We start from the raw sequence: 14,064 nt of genomic DNA, 5'->3' as shown, positions 1-14,064 counted from the left end.
GGTTTGTTGTCACAGGACAGCTTTCTGGCAGAGGAGAAGACTCTGGCAGCCCTGTGCCAGCCAGCCAACGGCTGAGTCAGAACAAAACACATCTGGCCTGTGGCCACGGTCTTCAGGACTGGTGCTTCCCTGGCCAAACCCTCTGAACCGCAGTGATGTGGGCAGGGCTGAATCTCCCTGACAGTCACCAGACAGCACCGCGGGGCGCAGGGGCCTCGCCGCAAGGGGAGGCAGAAGAACCTTTCAGCTGCGGGCAGGACTCACGTCGAGGGTAGAGAGCACAGCCTGAGCACCGACAGCACACATGGGACAAAGTAAGAGACAGAAATCCATGCCTAGATTTGGCTTACCATGGTTGGGAGAGTCGTTTGACACAGGGAGCCTGGCATCAGTCCCCCGAGGGGGCCGAGGGCCTCCCGGCCCCTGCAGACTGCCCAGCGAGGCAGTGGGCACGCAGGGCACTGCCAGCCAGGCTGCTTCTGGCTGCACTGCGAAGCTCTGGCAGCTGCGCGCTGGAGGAGATGGAATCGGCTGCTGGAGGCTGCGGGAAGCTGCTGCAGGGAGCAGGCTGCTAAGCCATCTGCTGGCCTGGGGCTGCTGCCATGGCTGCTAGGGCAACTCTGCTGTGGCTGCCAGGGGCAATCCGTTAAGGCTCTCAGAACCTGCTAGAGAACTGCTGAGCCGAGTCTGTCGAGGGCTGCTGGGAGCTGAGCTGCTTTTAGAACCTGCATCAACTGTGGAGGACTGCTGCAGCTGGGGACCCTGTGAGCTGCTGCCAGCCCGGGAGAGCTCTACCAGCACCCCACAGAGCTGCTGTCCTGCTGCTGCCCCCACTCGTGTTCGTGTTATCTCTGCTCGTGTGGTTGCAGACCGCATCACCCTGGTCGCTGTTGCTGTTAAACGCAGTGGTTGGCACTTGGCTCCACTTGAGTCTTAATTCCATTCCTGAGAACACTGAGTCACACTAAAGAGCCAATCGGGCACCCCTCAGGAGTTATGCTCAGCTGCACCCAGCCCCTCTGATGTCTGAGGACAAACTGCAAAGCAAGGACCTTTAACTTCTGCTAAAGTGCCCAGCCTTGCAGCGTGGCAGAGTGTTCCCTGAATGGAATGGAGCACCTGCAGCACTCAGGGGATGTGTCAGGATGAAACTTATCCACCAAATCTGGAGAGCAGATGCAGCAGGTGAGCAAACCTGTTAAGAAAAGCTGGTCACATGCATGACATCCCAAGGGATCCTACAGCAACATGCACACACCCCCCTAGGTGTTTGGAGAGCTCTCTTCAGGCATTTGGCTTAACCCAGGAGGTGCTGGTGCCCAAACACATAATGCAACACCTAGAGGCACTGCAGCCCTTTCCACCCCGTCCAGCTCTGGCACTGGCTGAGTTACAACCCACACATGAGGTGGGGACTGCAAGGATTAATTTTACCTTTGGGTCTGTATCACTTGAGTAGAACTTCAGCTGGGGAGGGACAATGAGAACCTAAGGCAACTGTGAGAACCACTGGTGAACGAATGGTCTTTCTTGCCTGCTGTGATCATTTGCTGACCTAAAGAAGTCACAATATCTAGAAGGAAGAAGTTGTGATCTTTGTTACAGCAAGACAAACAGTGCAAAACCCCAAGAAATATATGAAGGCAAGAGCATTCATGGAGGTAAGGAAGAGCTAAAGCAGAACTTTTGGTCCACTGTGACAGTGGGAGACAGCTAGAGAAAATTTGGAGCAGGCTGAACACAAGCCAAGTGCCTGCTGCTCTCCTATCAACTACTCAGCTGCAAGGGACATCTCAGTCAGCAGGAAGGGACCAACAGTCAGCTTAGAGGAAACGTGAGGACAAATGTGAGGACACAAGGACTGCCTGGCCTCACTTGTCTCACGGTTATGTTTTGCCATGCTGCCAGCTAAACACTCAACCTGTTCAGAAAGCTTCACCCCAGCCCTGCTGGCCCAGCTGGGAGCGATGTGGACATTGTGGTAGCAGAGCTGGACTAGAATCCTACAAGGGTAGACATCCCCTGGGTGATGCCCAGGTGAATTTCTGTGCCTATCAGGCCACTGCAGTGTCCATACTTCTCTGTGGGACAGCTTCCACGGAAGGGAGGGGGTTTGGTGTTTGGAGGTTACAGGGGCACTCCGCCTCAAACTTCCCTTGGCTGTGGTTTTGGTTCTGCCTTTGTCCCCAGGGGTACCCATAAGAAAGGGGAAGAGGAACTGTAGCGTCAGGGGAGGTGCATGTGACAGCTGGGGAGGAGCAGCGGGTGGAGGGACATTGTGGAACTAAATCTGCCCACTGTCAGCTCTGCACTGGGCACTGGTGACAACGGGGTTGTAGCGAGGGAATGCCCCCACCATGCCTGTTCCCACCTCCAAGAGGCACTTGATGAAGGCAACAGGGCTCCCCATCAGAGATGGTAGAAAGGAAAGAAGTGTGCTGGGCTGTAGCTCAGTCCTCAGGCCTTCTCCTGGGAGCACTTACAGGAGAGTTGGAGCCCCTGAGCACTGTTCACACAGCTGCAGGATGGACATACACATCCTTGTGCTTCATCCTGCCAACTGGAGCATCCACTTCCACTGATCCCAGGCCCATCAGGCCACAGCTGGGGGTAATGTGGACAAGCTCAATTCCCAGCACAATTCCCAGGGCTGGGAGCCCTGGTAGCCATCCCCTCTTGCAGAACTGGTCAGCAAGCCCCTCACCAGCAGGGAGGTGCCACCCATGCAGACGGGGCACAGAGTGCAGGTAGCAGCCACTGCAAGGGGCATCTCCTGCCTGCTGCTGACACACTCACATGGCCATTGCCTTCTCTCCTTATCCCAGAGAATCACAGTTTGGCTCCAGCCATTGCCTGTAGTGCAACCACAGTGCTGCTCCTTGTGGCCACAGCTTCTGCCAGGATGCTGGGTGGAGGAAGAACAGGTGAGGTCTCCCTGCTGCTATCTGCTCTCAGGTTTATGGGCAGTTGGGTTGGGCCAGAGGTTGCAGCAGTTCTGCAGAGGTGCAGTCCCTAGCCCACAGTGGGCTCACAGGTACCTGCTTTGTAGTAAAGGTGATGAGGCTTAGATGCTTGCCCAAGCAAACAAGTTCCCTTGCTGCTGGTCCTCACTGCTTATCTCATGTCCCATCAATGCTGGCAGGGGGTTGCTCTGGAATACCACCACGTTAAACAAGATTTTCCAGCCACATGTGGCTCTTGTGGTTCTCACTCTCCTTCCTCCTCATGAGGTCCCCTCAGTGCACTGCAGAGTCACCACATTGTAGCCAGGAAGACTCTTGGTTTTCCTGGACACTGGCCAAGCTCTCTTGGCATGTCAGGAGAAACAATTCCTCCACCAACCTCTCCCACGTCTTGATGTGTCTGTGGCCGCTGTCTATCCGTGGCAGAAGGGCAGTGACAACCTGGGGCCAGACCAATAAGGGCTACTGAATGGAGGAGAGGGGAGAGAAGGAGGGGAGAGAGGGCCATACATCGGGGAGAGATGGAGACATCTGAACCATTTCAATGGGGAACGAAGGGGAAGGGAGGACCCAAGAGACACCTCCAATTCCTTGACATGGGATAAGTTTTCACCCACCGAAGTTCCTCTGGCACATGCAGCCACAGGCCAGAGCACTCCAGCACAGCCCTTCACCACCCACACCACTTCACCCTGGGGAGCACACCTGGCTAGGCCCTCCTCAAAACCACAGCATCAGCCTCATTGGCTACCAGGGCCACCCCATGACTTCTGCGGCCCCTTCCTCCTCTTGCTACATTTGTTCCTGCACGCTTGCCACTGGCATCATGCAGCCCCCCTGCCTGCTCCTCCTCTTCCTTCTCCTCCCTGGGATGTTGGCAGATCGAGAAGGTAAGTGGATCTTACCCAGCTCGCCTCCATCTATTCCAATCCCTGCATTGCAGGACTCCACAGAGACAGCAGAGGGTGGGTACAGACAGGACACTGCCCTCATCATCAAAGGGCAGCTCCCCATCCCACAGTACCCAAATGTGCAGCATCCCTGCTCACATGCTCAGGGTTACTTGCCTCACACTATCCTGCCCAGCCCAGCACTACAGGTGCTGGTGTTCAGATGCCTGAACAGTCAAGAGGCAAAGGGCCCCTACAGACACCTTGGAGTGTCCCCAAAGACACTCTTCTCCTGCAGGGTGCCGGTGGGCTGCAGAGGTTCTCAGCCCCTCACAGCACAACAGTCCTGTACCCCAGGGCTGTGTGTTCTGCAGGCACTCACTGCTCCGAGGCAGGCTTCACTCTGCCCTGATCACTACTGGGGCAGTGAATGGTCAAAACACCCAGAGAAACAGAGAGAGGCTCAAGGAGGCTGTGGAAGGAAACTGCAGACTGCGTGAACCTATGGGATTTCCCCCATCCTGCCTCTCTGCCCCAGCGTGCCCTGCCTGTCCCCAGGGACACCTTTCCTCCCAGGGCCACCCACCAGCACTGGGGCTGTAACGCTCTGACCTCCTCTGTCAACATCATAAGCCTCAATACCACTTCCTCACTCCTCTCTTCCCACAGGCTCTTATAAACTCCACGTTTTCCAAACCTTCTTCTTCCACAATGCCAGCTTTGTGGACACTTCAGCCTGGGCCTTCCTAGAAGACATAATCATTGGTATCCTGCAGAAACATACCTGGAACTTCATCTACTTGCACCCATGGGTCTACGGAGCCCTGCCTGAAGCAGAGTGGGAGAACTTGCAAAATCTGTTCAGAGTCTACATTCACAACATAATCCTGGCCCTGCATGGTCACGTCGAGCTGTACCAGGCACCCTGTGAGTACCAAGTGCTCAGCAGTTCCTCACTCAAGGCAGGCAGTTGTGATAAGGATCTCAGATCTACCACCACCAGCTTTCAGAAACTGAGGCTCCCAGGAGGGCAGGGAATGGGCTTCACCCTGCAGCACCAAGACCCACAAACCACCCTGTCCTGGGCAGGGATCACATAGGACTATACTGGGCTGCAGCAGAAATGTTCACTGCATTTAGCTCCACATTGTGCTCTTACATCACACCCCATGGTTGCTCTCTGGGTGCCACTAATCTCACCTGAGAAACCATCTGAGAAGGTAGAGCAGGTGAAAGGGACCTCTCCACTCAAGTCTGTGTGGTGGGACACAGAACAAGGACCTGTCTCCACACACTGGTGACTCAAGGGCAGGGCGGCTGGCAGAGCGAATAAAGAGTAGAATGGAACAGAACAAGAACAGAACAGACCTAAAGTAAATTATTAAGGGCACTGTCCAGAGGTGTGTTAAACACTGACAGTCCTGGGGCACTGACCACCTCTTTAAAAAAAAGCTTCCTAGTGTCAGGTCTGAAACTGCCCCGACACGGCTTTGAACTTTGCAGGCATCATGCCCCTGGATCCCAAGGAGATGAGACTGGCCCCTCCCTCTCCACACGCCCTGCTCAGGAAGTTGTAGAGAGCAGTCAGCTAGCCCTTCAGCCTCCCTTTGCTCCACACTGGACAAACAGTGTGCCCAGCTGCCCCTCACAGGACAGACTGTTCAACCCTTTCACCAGCTTTGTTGCTCTACTCTAGACACACTGGAGGACATTCATCTCCTTCAATGGTGGGGGCCCAGGTGAGGCTGCACCAATGCTGAATACAGCAGAACAATCACCTCCTTTGCCCAGCTAGGGGATGCTGTGTTTGATGCCCCACAGCATACAGTTTGCCATCTAGACTGCCAGGGCACACTGCTGACTTGCCTTAGGCTTGCTGTTGACTGGTATCCCTCCATACCTTTCTGCAAGGCTGCTTTCCAGCCACTCCTCTCCCAGTTTACACTTTGGCACAGCATTATTCTGTCCTAGCTCCTCCAGCCTGAGCTGCACTCATGATGCTCATTGCCCCCCCCCCCCCCCCCCCCCACAGATCCCTTTGTGCTTCAAGGTGCAGCTGGCTGCGACTTGTATCCCAATGGCTCCTATACCAATTTCTTCCAACTTGCCTACGACGCCCACAACTTCCTCAGCTTTGATGCGGACAGCAGACTCTGGGAGGAGCAGCATGAATATGAGCTGGCAGGGCAAGTTGAAAGGCAGTTCAACAACCTGACTGGCTTCTCTTCAACCCTGCAGTACCTTCTCAATATCACTTGTGTTAACTACATGAAGAAATTTATTGAGTGTGGGACAACAGCTCTGGAGAGACAAGGTGAGACCACCCTGACCCTGGCATGGCCAATCCAAACCCAACCACACTGTGACCAAACGGTGCCCAGCAGGGCTCCCCTTGCCCCCTTGCTTTCTCCCCCCAGAACTGCCTGTGGCTACAGTCTTTGCCCGCACGCCCAGCCCAGCCCAGCTGCTGCTGGTTTGCCGCGTCACCGGCTTCTACCCACGGCCCATCAGCGTGGCCTGGCTGCGGGATGGCCAGGAGGTGCCACCGGGCCCAGCGCTCAGCACCAGCAGCATCCTGCCCAACGCCGACCTCACCTACCAGCTGCGCAGCATCCTGGCCGTCACCCCCCGCGACGGGCACAGCTACGCCTGCCGCGTGCGCCATCGCAGCCTGGGCACCCGCAGCCTCCTCGTCCCCTGGGGTAGGTGCCACCTGCCAAGACAGGGATGGGGTTCCTCAGCTGCCCTGCCCCACAGCATGCAGCAACGCTGGCAAAGCTCACGGCAGCCTCTGCTTGTGTTTCTTAGGGCACTCAGAGGTGGTGCTGATTGCAGGGCTTGGGGCCAGGGATGCCATGGGGATGGGATACAGGGTGCAGACTTCTGACCCCGTGCAGGTATCTGGACGATGTGGGGTTGGGCTTTGACGGCAGCTCCAGCCATGACCTCTTACCTGCCTACAACTCCTCTCTCTCCTCCAGGCAACACCAAGGTAGCTCTCAGCGTCGGCATTACCATCGCAGTGCTGCTGGCTGTTGCTGCAGCCCTTGCTGGGGCCATCTGGCACTGCAGACGCAGGGGAAGTCTCCTCACCTAGGTGCACCAGCTCCATTGGCTGCAGGCTGTGGTGGGCAGGGGACAGCTGGCCGGGGCTGCCTCGTCCAGTCTCCCTGACCTCCTTCTCCCTTGGAGGCGCTGAGAGCACAGTGCACACCGCGTCAGGAAGGCACCGGGGACCACAACAGCCACTCACATCTCCCTGGTAATAAACCACTGGTTAGCAGCCTCGTGTGTGGTACCGCATGGCTCCCGGGACAGATGGCAAGAGCCCTGGTGCAGTGCAGGGCCCTGCCCATGCTCCTCATCTCAGGGTGCAATGTCGCGACAGACCCCCAACATCAATAGCGTGTCCTTGGATGCAGCCTCCAGCCCTGGGACGTGACCGGGAGGGCTCTCAAATCTGCAGAGCCAGGGCAGCCCCAGCTGCAGAACGGTTGGACTCCATGGTCTCACAGCGCTTCTCCAGCCCAAACGCCTGCCTCGTCCTGCGGCCAGGCTCGCAAATGCCGGCCGCGCCGATGCTGCTTCCCGCTCCGCGCCGCAGGGCAGCCGGGGCCGCAGCGGGGCAGGCGAGGGGCCGCGGGGTGCACCCATAACGGGGTTCAGGCCACGGCGGGACCGGGCAGCCGCAGCCCGGCCTGGCCCCCGTTGCTGCCGCCCGGCACTGCGCGCTCGTTCCGCGCGGCACTGCGCGCTCGTGTGCGGCCGAAGGCGCGGGGTCGTGCTCGCGGGTGCGGGGGCCGCGCCCAGCTGCAGGAGCCTGTCCGGAACCAAACGGCGCTTCAGCAGCGTCTGCGCCCTGAGCAGGCAGCGGGCGGGGGAGGGAAGGCGCACGCAGGACATGCCTCAGTGCTGCCCGGCCCCACCCGCACACCCTCTAGGGCCCTGCCTTTGTGGGGCCCCTGCCTGTGTAGGGCCCGTCCCGGTGCTGAGCGCCACGCTCCTCTGCCTTGCCACTCCCCGTGTTCGTGGTCACGGGGCTGGGGAGACACGAGGGAAGGCCTGAGACCCCTGCCACAGGAAACCTTCACGGGACCCCAGCAGTTAGCCAAGGTGGTGCCATGCTGAAAGTCCCGCAGGAGCCCTGGCCAGGGCTGGGGGGTGGGCAGCCAAGGCTTCCAGTTGTGCCCCCACGGCTGGGGGGAGAAAAGGGGATGAAGATAAGAAAAAAAGAAGTTGGGAAAAATGTGGTCAAACAGGGAGAAGAAAGGGGAGAAATGAGGAGAAAACAGGGAAAATAAGGATGAAGGACAGGTGAAGAAGGCAAAGGTGTGATAAGATGGAGTAAAATGGGGATAAAAATGAATGGGAAAGGATAAAGTAGGGAGGGGGCACAGGGATCTGCTGGAGGAGGTCCAGTGGAAGGCTATGAGGATGATTAGGGGACTGGAGCACTGCCTGATGAGGAGAGGAGAGGCTGAGGGACTTGGAGCTTTTTAGTCTGGAGAAGACTGAGAGGGTTTTTAATAAATGTTTGTAAACATCTGAGGGTCAGGAGGGGGGGACAGGCTCTGCTCACTGCTCCCTGGGATAGGACAAGGAGCAGTGGATGGAAGCTGCAGCACAGGAGGTTCCAGCTCAACACAAGGGGGAACTTCTTTACTGCAAGGGTCCCAGAGTACTGGAACAGGCTCCCCAGAGAGGTTGTGGAGTCTCCTTCTCTGGAGACTCTCAAGGCCTGTCTGGATGCATTCCTCTGTGACCTGAGCTAGAGTGTATGGTCCTGCTCTGGCAGGGGGGTTGGACTCGATCTCTTTGGGTCCCTTCCAACCCCTGTCATCCTGTGATCCTGTGACTGAGAGCTTCTCCACCGAAGCAAAGGCTGCTTGCGGATGCAGCTCTCCTGCACTAATCCCCAAAGTCCAGAAGATGGAGCAAGACTTCAGCTCTTATCATAGGATCGTTTGTCTTGGAGAGGACCTTAAAGATCATCTAGTTCCAACCCCCCTGCCGTAACATTTTGGGCTTGGCTGGGACATGATGCAGGCTTCTTACCCATCCAGGAGCCACACAGCCTTGTTCCATGCAAAATTCTGCAGCAACATTGCTCACATTTCAGCCGACTGAGTCCTAGATCACAAATGAGAAGTCAGCAGAACCCTGCAAGAGTCAAACCACATATGTCTTGGCCAGTAAGTTTCCTGTAAGTATACTTGAGTGACTTCTAAACATTCGTTGTCTTTCAACATTTGTCCTCCCACATCTGAGTGTTGCTGCTCAAAACAGCAGAGAAAAAGCAGACAGCAATGAAAACCATCAGGCACAGCTTATTTTAGCACAGTGCCCTAATGCCTTTTTAAGGATTCCTGGCAAGGGCTGGGTTTTCTTCTTCATCCATCAACTAAAAAGCACTCAGAAATGCTCCATTACGTAGGGTTTATGTGGGGCTTATTTCCCCTCAGCACTCTCATGGAGCCAGCAGCATGTTTCACCTTCTAAAGAGAGATGTTTGTGATGCTGGACCCTGGGAGTCTGTGGGTATTTTATGTTGGGATTTCATGGTTTTGACCTCTCACCTTTGTTCTGCATCATAAATACAAAGTTCTAAATATTTCTCCTAACTGCGAGGGGGGAAAGCTCAACATGAGCCAGCAGTGTGAGTGCAGCCCAGACAGCAGCTGTGTGCTGGGCTGCAGCAAAAGTGTCAGCAGGGCAAGGGAGGGGATTGGATTCTACCCCTTTACCCTGCTCTCCTGAGACCCCACCTGGAGCACTGTGTGCAGCTCTGGAGCCCCCAGCACAACAAGGACATGGAACTGTTGGAGTGTAGAGGAGGCCACAAAGATGCTCAGAGGGCTGCAGCAGTTCTGCTGTGATGACAGGCTATGAGAATTAGGGCTCTCCAGCCTGGAGAAGAGAAGGCTTTGAGGAGACTTTGGAGTGGCCTTCCAGTATCTGAAGTGGGCTACAGGAAGGCTGGGGAGGGATTGGATATTTACAAGGTCATGTAATGACAGGACGAGGGTAATGGGTTCAAACTGGCAGAGGGGAGATTTAAACTGGATGGTAGGAGGAAGATTTTACAGTGAGGGTGGCGAGACACTGGCACAGGTTGCCCAGGGAGGCTGTGGCTGCTCCCTCCCTGAAGTTGTTCAAGGCCAGGTTTGGATGAGGCCTTGAGCAACCTGCTTTAGTGGGAGGTGTCCCTGCCTATGGTGGGGGGTTGGAACTGGATGATCTTTGAGGTCCCTTCCTCAAGGATTCCCAAGTACAGGAGGCAGGGAAGCTCCTCTCCTGCTTGCCGCTGATCAGTCACCAGATGGCCTCAGCGATCCTGCCGAGGAAGAAGGGCTGGGGTCGAACAGCAGAGAACATAAACGAGGTAGGAATTCAAACAAAGCAGAGGTAATTTGTACCTCGGCTGTGAATAAGCAGGATAATAATTACAAGCATGTCTGTATTACCTCTTTGCTGCGTTATACAGAGCTGGCTCTGTCAGCAGTCACACACACGTCAGAACAGTGCTCCACAGATGCAGTGCAACCAAGGAGGCCTGAGGTCTGCAAAGAGAAAGGTTAAGGGTCCTGGGGAACAGCTGGCAAAACTCAGGTGTTGCACAAGCTGCACAGTACCACCAGCTCCACAGGAACATTGTGCCCTCCCCTCTCCTTCCCTGTGTCACCCAACACTGACCGCAGTGCCTCAGCTACTGGTCCCAGACAACATCTGAGAATGAGAAGTTGGGTCTTATTCTCAGCTTCTGGGCTTCCTCCTTCACTTTGTACTTCCACCTTTCACAGAAATCTCTAAGAGCACAACTCGTGCAGGGTCAGGCATGTGGAGAAACACACGAGAGGCCATCAGCTCCTCCTCAGCTTTTGCTTGCTGGAAACTGCCATCAGACTAAACTCTGGCCTTAGAGGTTTTATGCCCAGTATCCCCAGATACAACAAACCATCCTCCATCCAAATGCCCATCTTCTCAACAGCATCATCCAAAATTGTCTAGGTCTTGCCAGAGCAAGCAGGAGGCCAGGTTGAGTGCCAACACTGTGCCAACAGAGATGAGTTAGCCCGAGATAAGCCCCAAAAGTTAATGGAAAAGCCAATACAAACCTCAGTGGCTACGACATTAAAATAAAGGAATGCAAACAATGCTTTGAACGTGACAGAGACTTTCTCACACACCTCATTTCCTTCTGTAAATGAAGGGCTTTCAGAGTGCTGATAACTAACCACCAGCCTGCACCAGCTCCATTAGTTCTGGGTAAGGCACTGGACTTTGAACCACTCAGCTTCCCACTCCAAACACCCACGTGTTTGAACAGCAGTCAGCACAGCTCAATGGATGAACTACTGGTGAACAACTCTCAAAACCTACTTGGAGAAATGGAAAAGGATGGACATTGGAACTGGATGGGCTTTGATGTCCCTTCCAACCTAAACCATTCTACAATTCATAGAAGCAGTCAAGATTGGAAGGGACCACAAGGATCATCTAGTTCCAACCCTCCTGCCATGGGCAGGGACACCCTACCCTAGATCAGGCTGTCTCAAGCCTCATCCAGCCTGGCCTTAAACACCTCCAGGCATAGGACCTCAACCTGACTCTATTTCTTCTAGTCCTATCTCTTGCTACCAAGGAGAAGAGGCTGCCCCCTCCTTGCTCTGACCTCCCTTCAGGTAGTTATAGGGAGTGCTGAAGTCTCCCCTCAGCTTCCTCTTCTCCAGCTTGAACACCCTCAGCTACCTCAGATAAAGGAGGGTCTGAACTGCCCTGGCACAAGCTTCCCTCATGGCACTTGGTGCCATGGTCTAGTTGACTGGATAGGGCTGGGGGATAGGTTGGACTGGACAATCTTGGAGGTCTCTTCCAACCTGGTTGATTCTATGATTCTAAAGACCATGGACCCTCTGCATGCCAGAAGAAATCAGACCACAGTGATGTACTCTCTTACTTTACAAGCCTGCAAATACCAGAGTGAGCACCTTCCCAAGCCCTCAAGCAGAAAGAGAAGGAAGGCCGAGGCGGTTTTGGTAGCACACTTTTTAGTTTATTGACCTATACAAAATAATAGGTCTAAAAAAATTCAGAAGTAGTAAAAGAATAAGCAAAAAAGAGCTTTCAGATTTCTAGAAGGCTATACAAATATGCAAAACCCAGGGAAATAAGTTACTTTTTGTTTTGGTGGGTGGGTTTGGTTTTGTCCCTTAATTTTTTTTCCTCTTCTTTAATTCCAAATCTTGACTCTAATAATACAAACCACTAAGTACCAGCTTAACAAGTGTGTCCTTCTGTATATATTACATGCTCTGGAAGATTGGTTAAAATAAAAAAAAAGGTCCAAAAAAGTTTATCAGAAACTTTTCTATTCACAATATGAACAAGGAATTAACTAATCCTGTGTAGAAAAGAAACAAACGAGCACCATTTATGGAATCCTGAAGCACAGTACAGCTGAGAACCGAGGCAGCTTTCACCGTACGCGAACGAGTCGTTGGGCAGCACACAAGATGACCCATGCCAATTTGTTCCCACAGATGGATGATGTGAGGTAGGTTTATCCCTCTCAGATCAAGGCTGCAGTTGCACTTTCTTTTCTTTTCGCCCACACAAATGGTCTTGTGAAAACGCTCTTCTGTCGCTTAGTGACTTTGCAACGCACCTGGCGGTTCAGGCGGCTCGCCGTACAATCCTAATGCCCCTCGCTTTAAGGCACCCACTTGGCTGTTTGTGTCTGCATCCACCTTAAAATACTGGCCATGACAATCAAACTGTTTGCCCTGGGACTGCTGGAGCTGCCCTCTGCGGATCCTCGATGCCCTGTGGCACAGCAAAACGCAATCGCTGCCCGATGAACGGGGGTCTCTCTGCAGCCACCGTGAAAATTTGCCTACTCCTCCGCATAGTGGAGTTGTACCATGGAAAGGTCGTTAAATGGGAGGTTATTAATTACACTTTTTCAAGCAAAAGAGAATTCAGAGTTTACTGCTTCTGTTTCCAGAAACGCACAACCACCTACAGTTTTACACAACGTATTGTGTCGGCAAATCCCTTTCTTTCCAGAGCTTGCTTGTGGTGCTAACAAACACTCTTTAACAACACCCTGAAACCAGAGACACTCAATCAAACCTCCATAATAAAAAACAAAATAAGATAAAGATCCAGCCTTCCTTCAAGTAATGTTCCAATACTGCTTAAGTCACTCTTTGCCTCACTCACACACACAGCATCTATCCTTCATAAGCTTATGAAAGTCCTTCCTGATCATCATAAGCCATGGCAGAATAAATTCTCATTTCTTCTTCTTTCAGACGTCAGAATTGTGCTCCTAGAAATTCTGGGCTTTCCATTAAGAGTCTCCTTTTCACATTAATTTTTTTCTCTTGAGGTTTGCCTTTGACACCTTCCAATCTTCCAAAAAAGTGCTTGTTAAGTATAAATACTTCAACCAAGTGCTGCATCTTGTCATAGATTAAACCAGGGCTCGGGCTTGCTCTTGTAGGCTATCTGGATTCAGAAAAAAAACCAACGCCATCCAGGGCTTAGACGTTGTAATTTTGCTGCAGTCCCTCTTAATGCTGAATTTAACCTTCCCCAGCAGAACAGCCTGCTTCCTTTTCTTGATCCCTTTGCAAGTTCCACCCGAGGTCCGCCTCGGAGTCACAGCGTCCTGTGCAAGGCACGCAAGGGTACAGACATGGGGCTGCAGGCGGTCTACACGAGCGTCCCAGGCTTCGAATCCTCGTGCCAAAACAACCTCTGCTCATTGCTGTGCAAGTCTTCTTCCAACTGGCTCTCCTCGTCGCCGCCCAGCTGGCTTGTCTCTGCATACCCTCTGTAACAGAGACATGGCATCAGGGATCAGTAAGAGCAGAGGGTCTTGCCTGTGCTGGTTTCAGGCTAATTGGAACATTTTAATGAGAGAAATTAGATTATTGGCTGTGAAAAGAAAATAAGGTGATGGTTGTATTACCCATTTGTTCTGCTGAGACACACGAACACAAGGACACAAACAAAGACATGGCAGTGTCTGCCTGGCCTTCGCTGTATTGACTCTTCTAGAAGCACAGAATGGTTTAGGTTGGACAGGACCTCAAAGATCATCCAGTTCCAACATCCTGCCATAGGCAGGGACACCTCCCACTAGAACAGGCTGCTCAAGGCCTCATCCCACCTGGCCTTGAACACCTCCAGGGAGGGAGCATCCA

At 53.6% G+C, this 14,064-nt stretch overlaps 2 protein-coding genes across 9 annotated transcripts in view; one reads left to right on the top strand and one right to left on the bottom strand.

Annotated features, from left to right (window-relative positions):
• Nucleotides 1–3,834: 3,834 nt before the first annotated feature.
• Nucleotides 3,835–7,157, top strand: LOC135182552 (antigen-presenting glycoprotein CD1d-like). The gene is made up of 5 exons (XM_064156785.1): nt 3,835–3,853; nt 4,523–4,780; nt 5,886–6,167; nt 6,271–6,555; nt 6,835–7,157. Exons 1-5 carry the CDS (start codon nt 3,835–3,837, stop codon nt 6,948–6,950), a joined length of 960 nt encoding a protein of 319 aa, XP_064012855.1. The 3' UTR covers nt 6,951–7,157.
• Nucleotides 7,158–8,773: 1,616 nt separating this feature from the next.
• Nucleotides 8,774–14,064, bottom strand: part of FRMD4B (FERM domain containing 4B) — a 155,325-nt gene continuing 150,034 nt past the window's right edge. For 6 of the 8 annotated variants that reach the window (XM_064156258.1, XM_064156256.1, XM_064156257.1 and 3 more), the window contains one exon: nt 11,885–13,691. In XM_064156258.1, coding sequence (XP_064012328.1) covers nt 13,571–13,691 — 121 coding nt within the window. In that variant the 3' untranslated portion in view covers nt 11,885–13,570. Of the gene's footprint in view, nt 9,014–10,296; nt 10,414–11,884; nt 13,692–14,064 lie in introns of those variants that run through there. The other 2 variants (XM_064156261.1, XM_064156262.1) reach the window with 2 other exon arrangements.

This window comes from Pogoniulus pusillus, chromosome 16 (assembly GCF_015220805.1).
Source record: "Pogoniulus pusillus isolate bPogPus1 chromosome 16, bPogPus1.pri, whole genome shotgun sequence".
Lineage (NCBI taxonomy): Eukaryota > Metazoa > Chordata > Aves > Piciformes > Lybiidae > Pogoniulus > Pogoniulus pusillus.
This window is presented reverse-complemented; position numbering and strand designations above follow the sequence as displayed.

What these genes read in the sequence shown, in the direction of transcription:
- LOC135182552 (XM_064156785.1), top strand. An exon ending in CGAGCTGTACCAGGCACCCT is followed by an intron (nt 4,781 to 5,885) that starts GTGAGTACCAAG and finishes CCCCCCCCACAG; the next exon opens with ATCCCTTTGTGCTTCAAGGT. An exon ending in AACAGCTCTGGAGAGACAAG is followed by an intron (nt 6,168 to 6,270) that starts GTGAGACCACCC and finishes TTCTCCCCCCAG; the next exon opens with AACTGCCTGTGGCTACAGTC.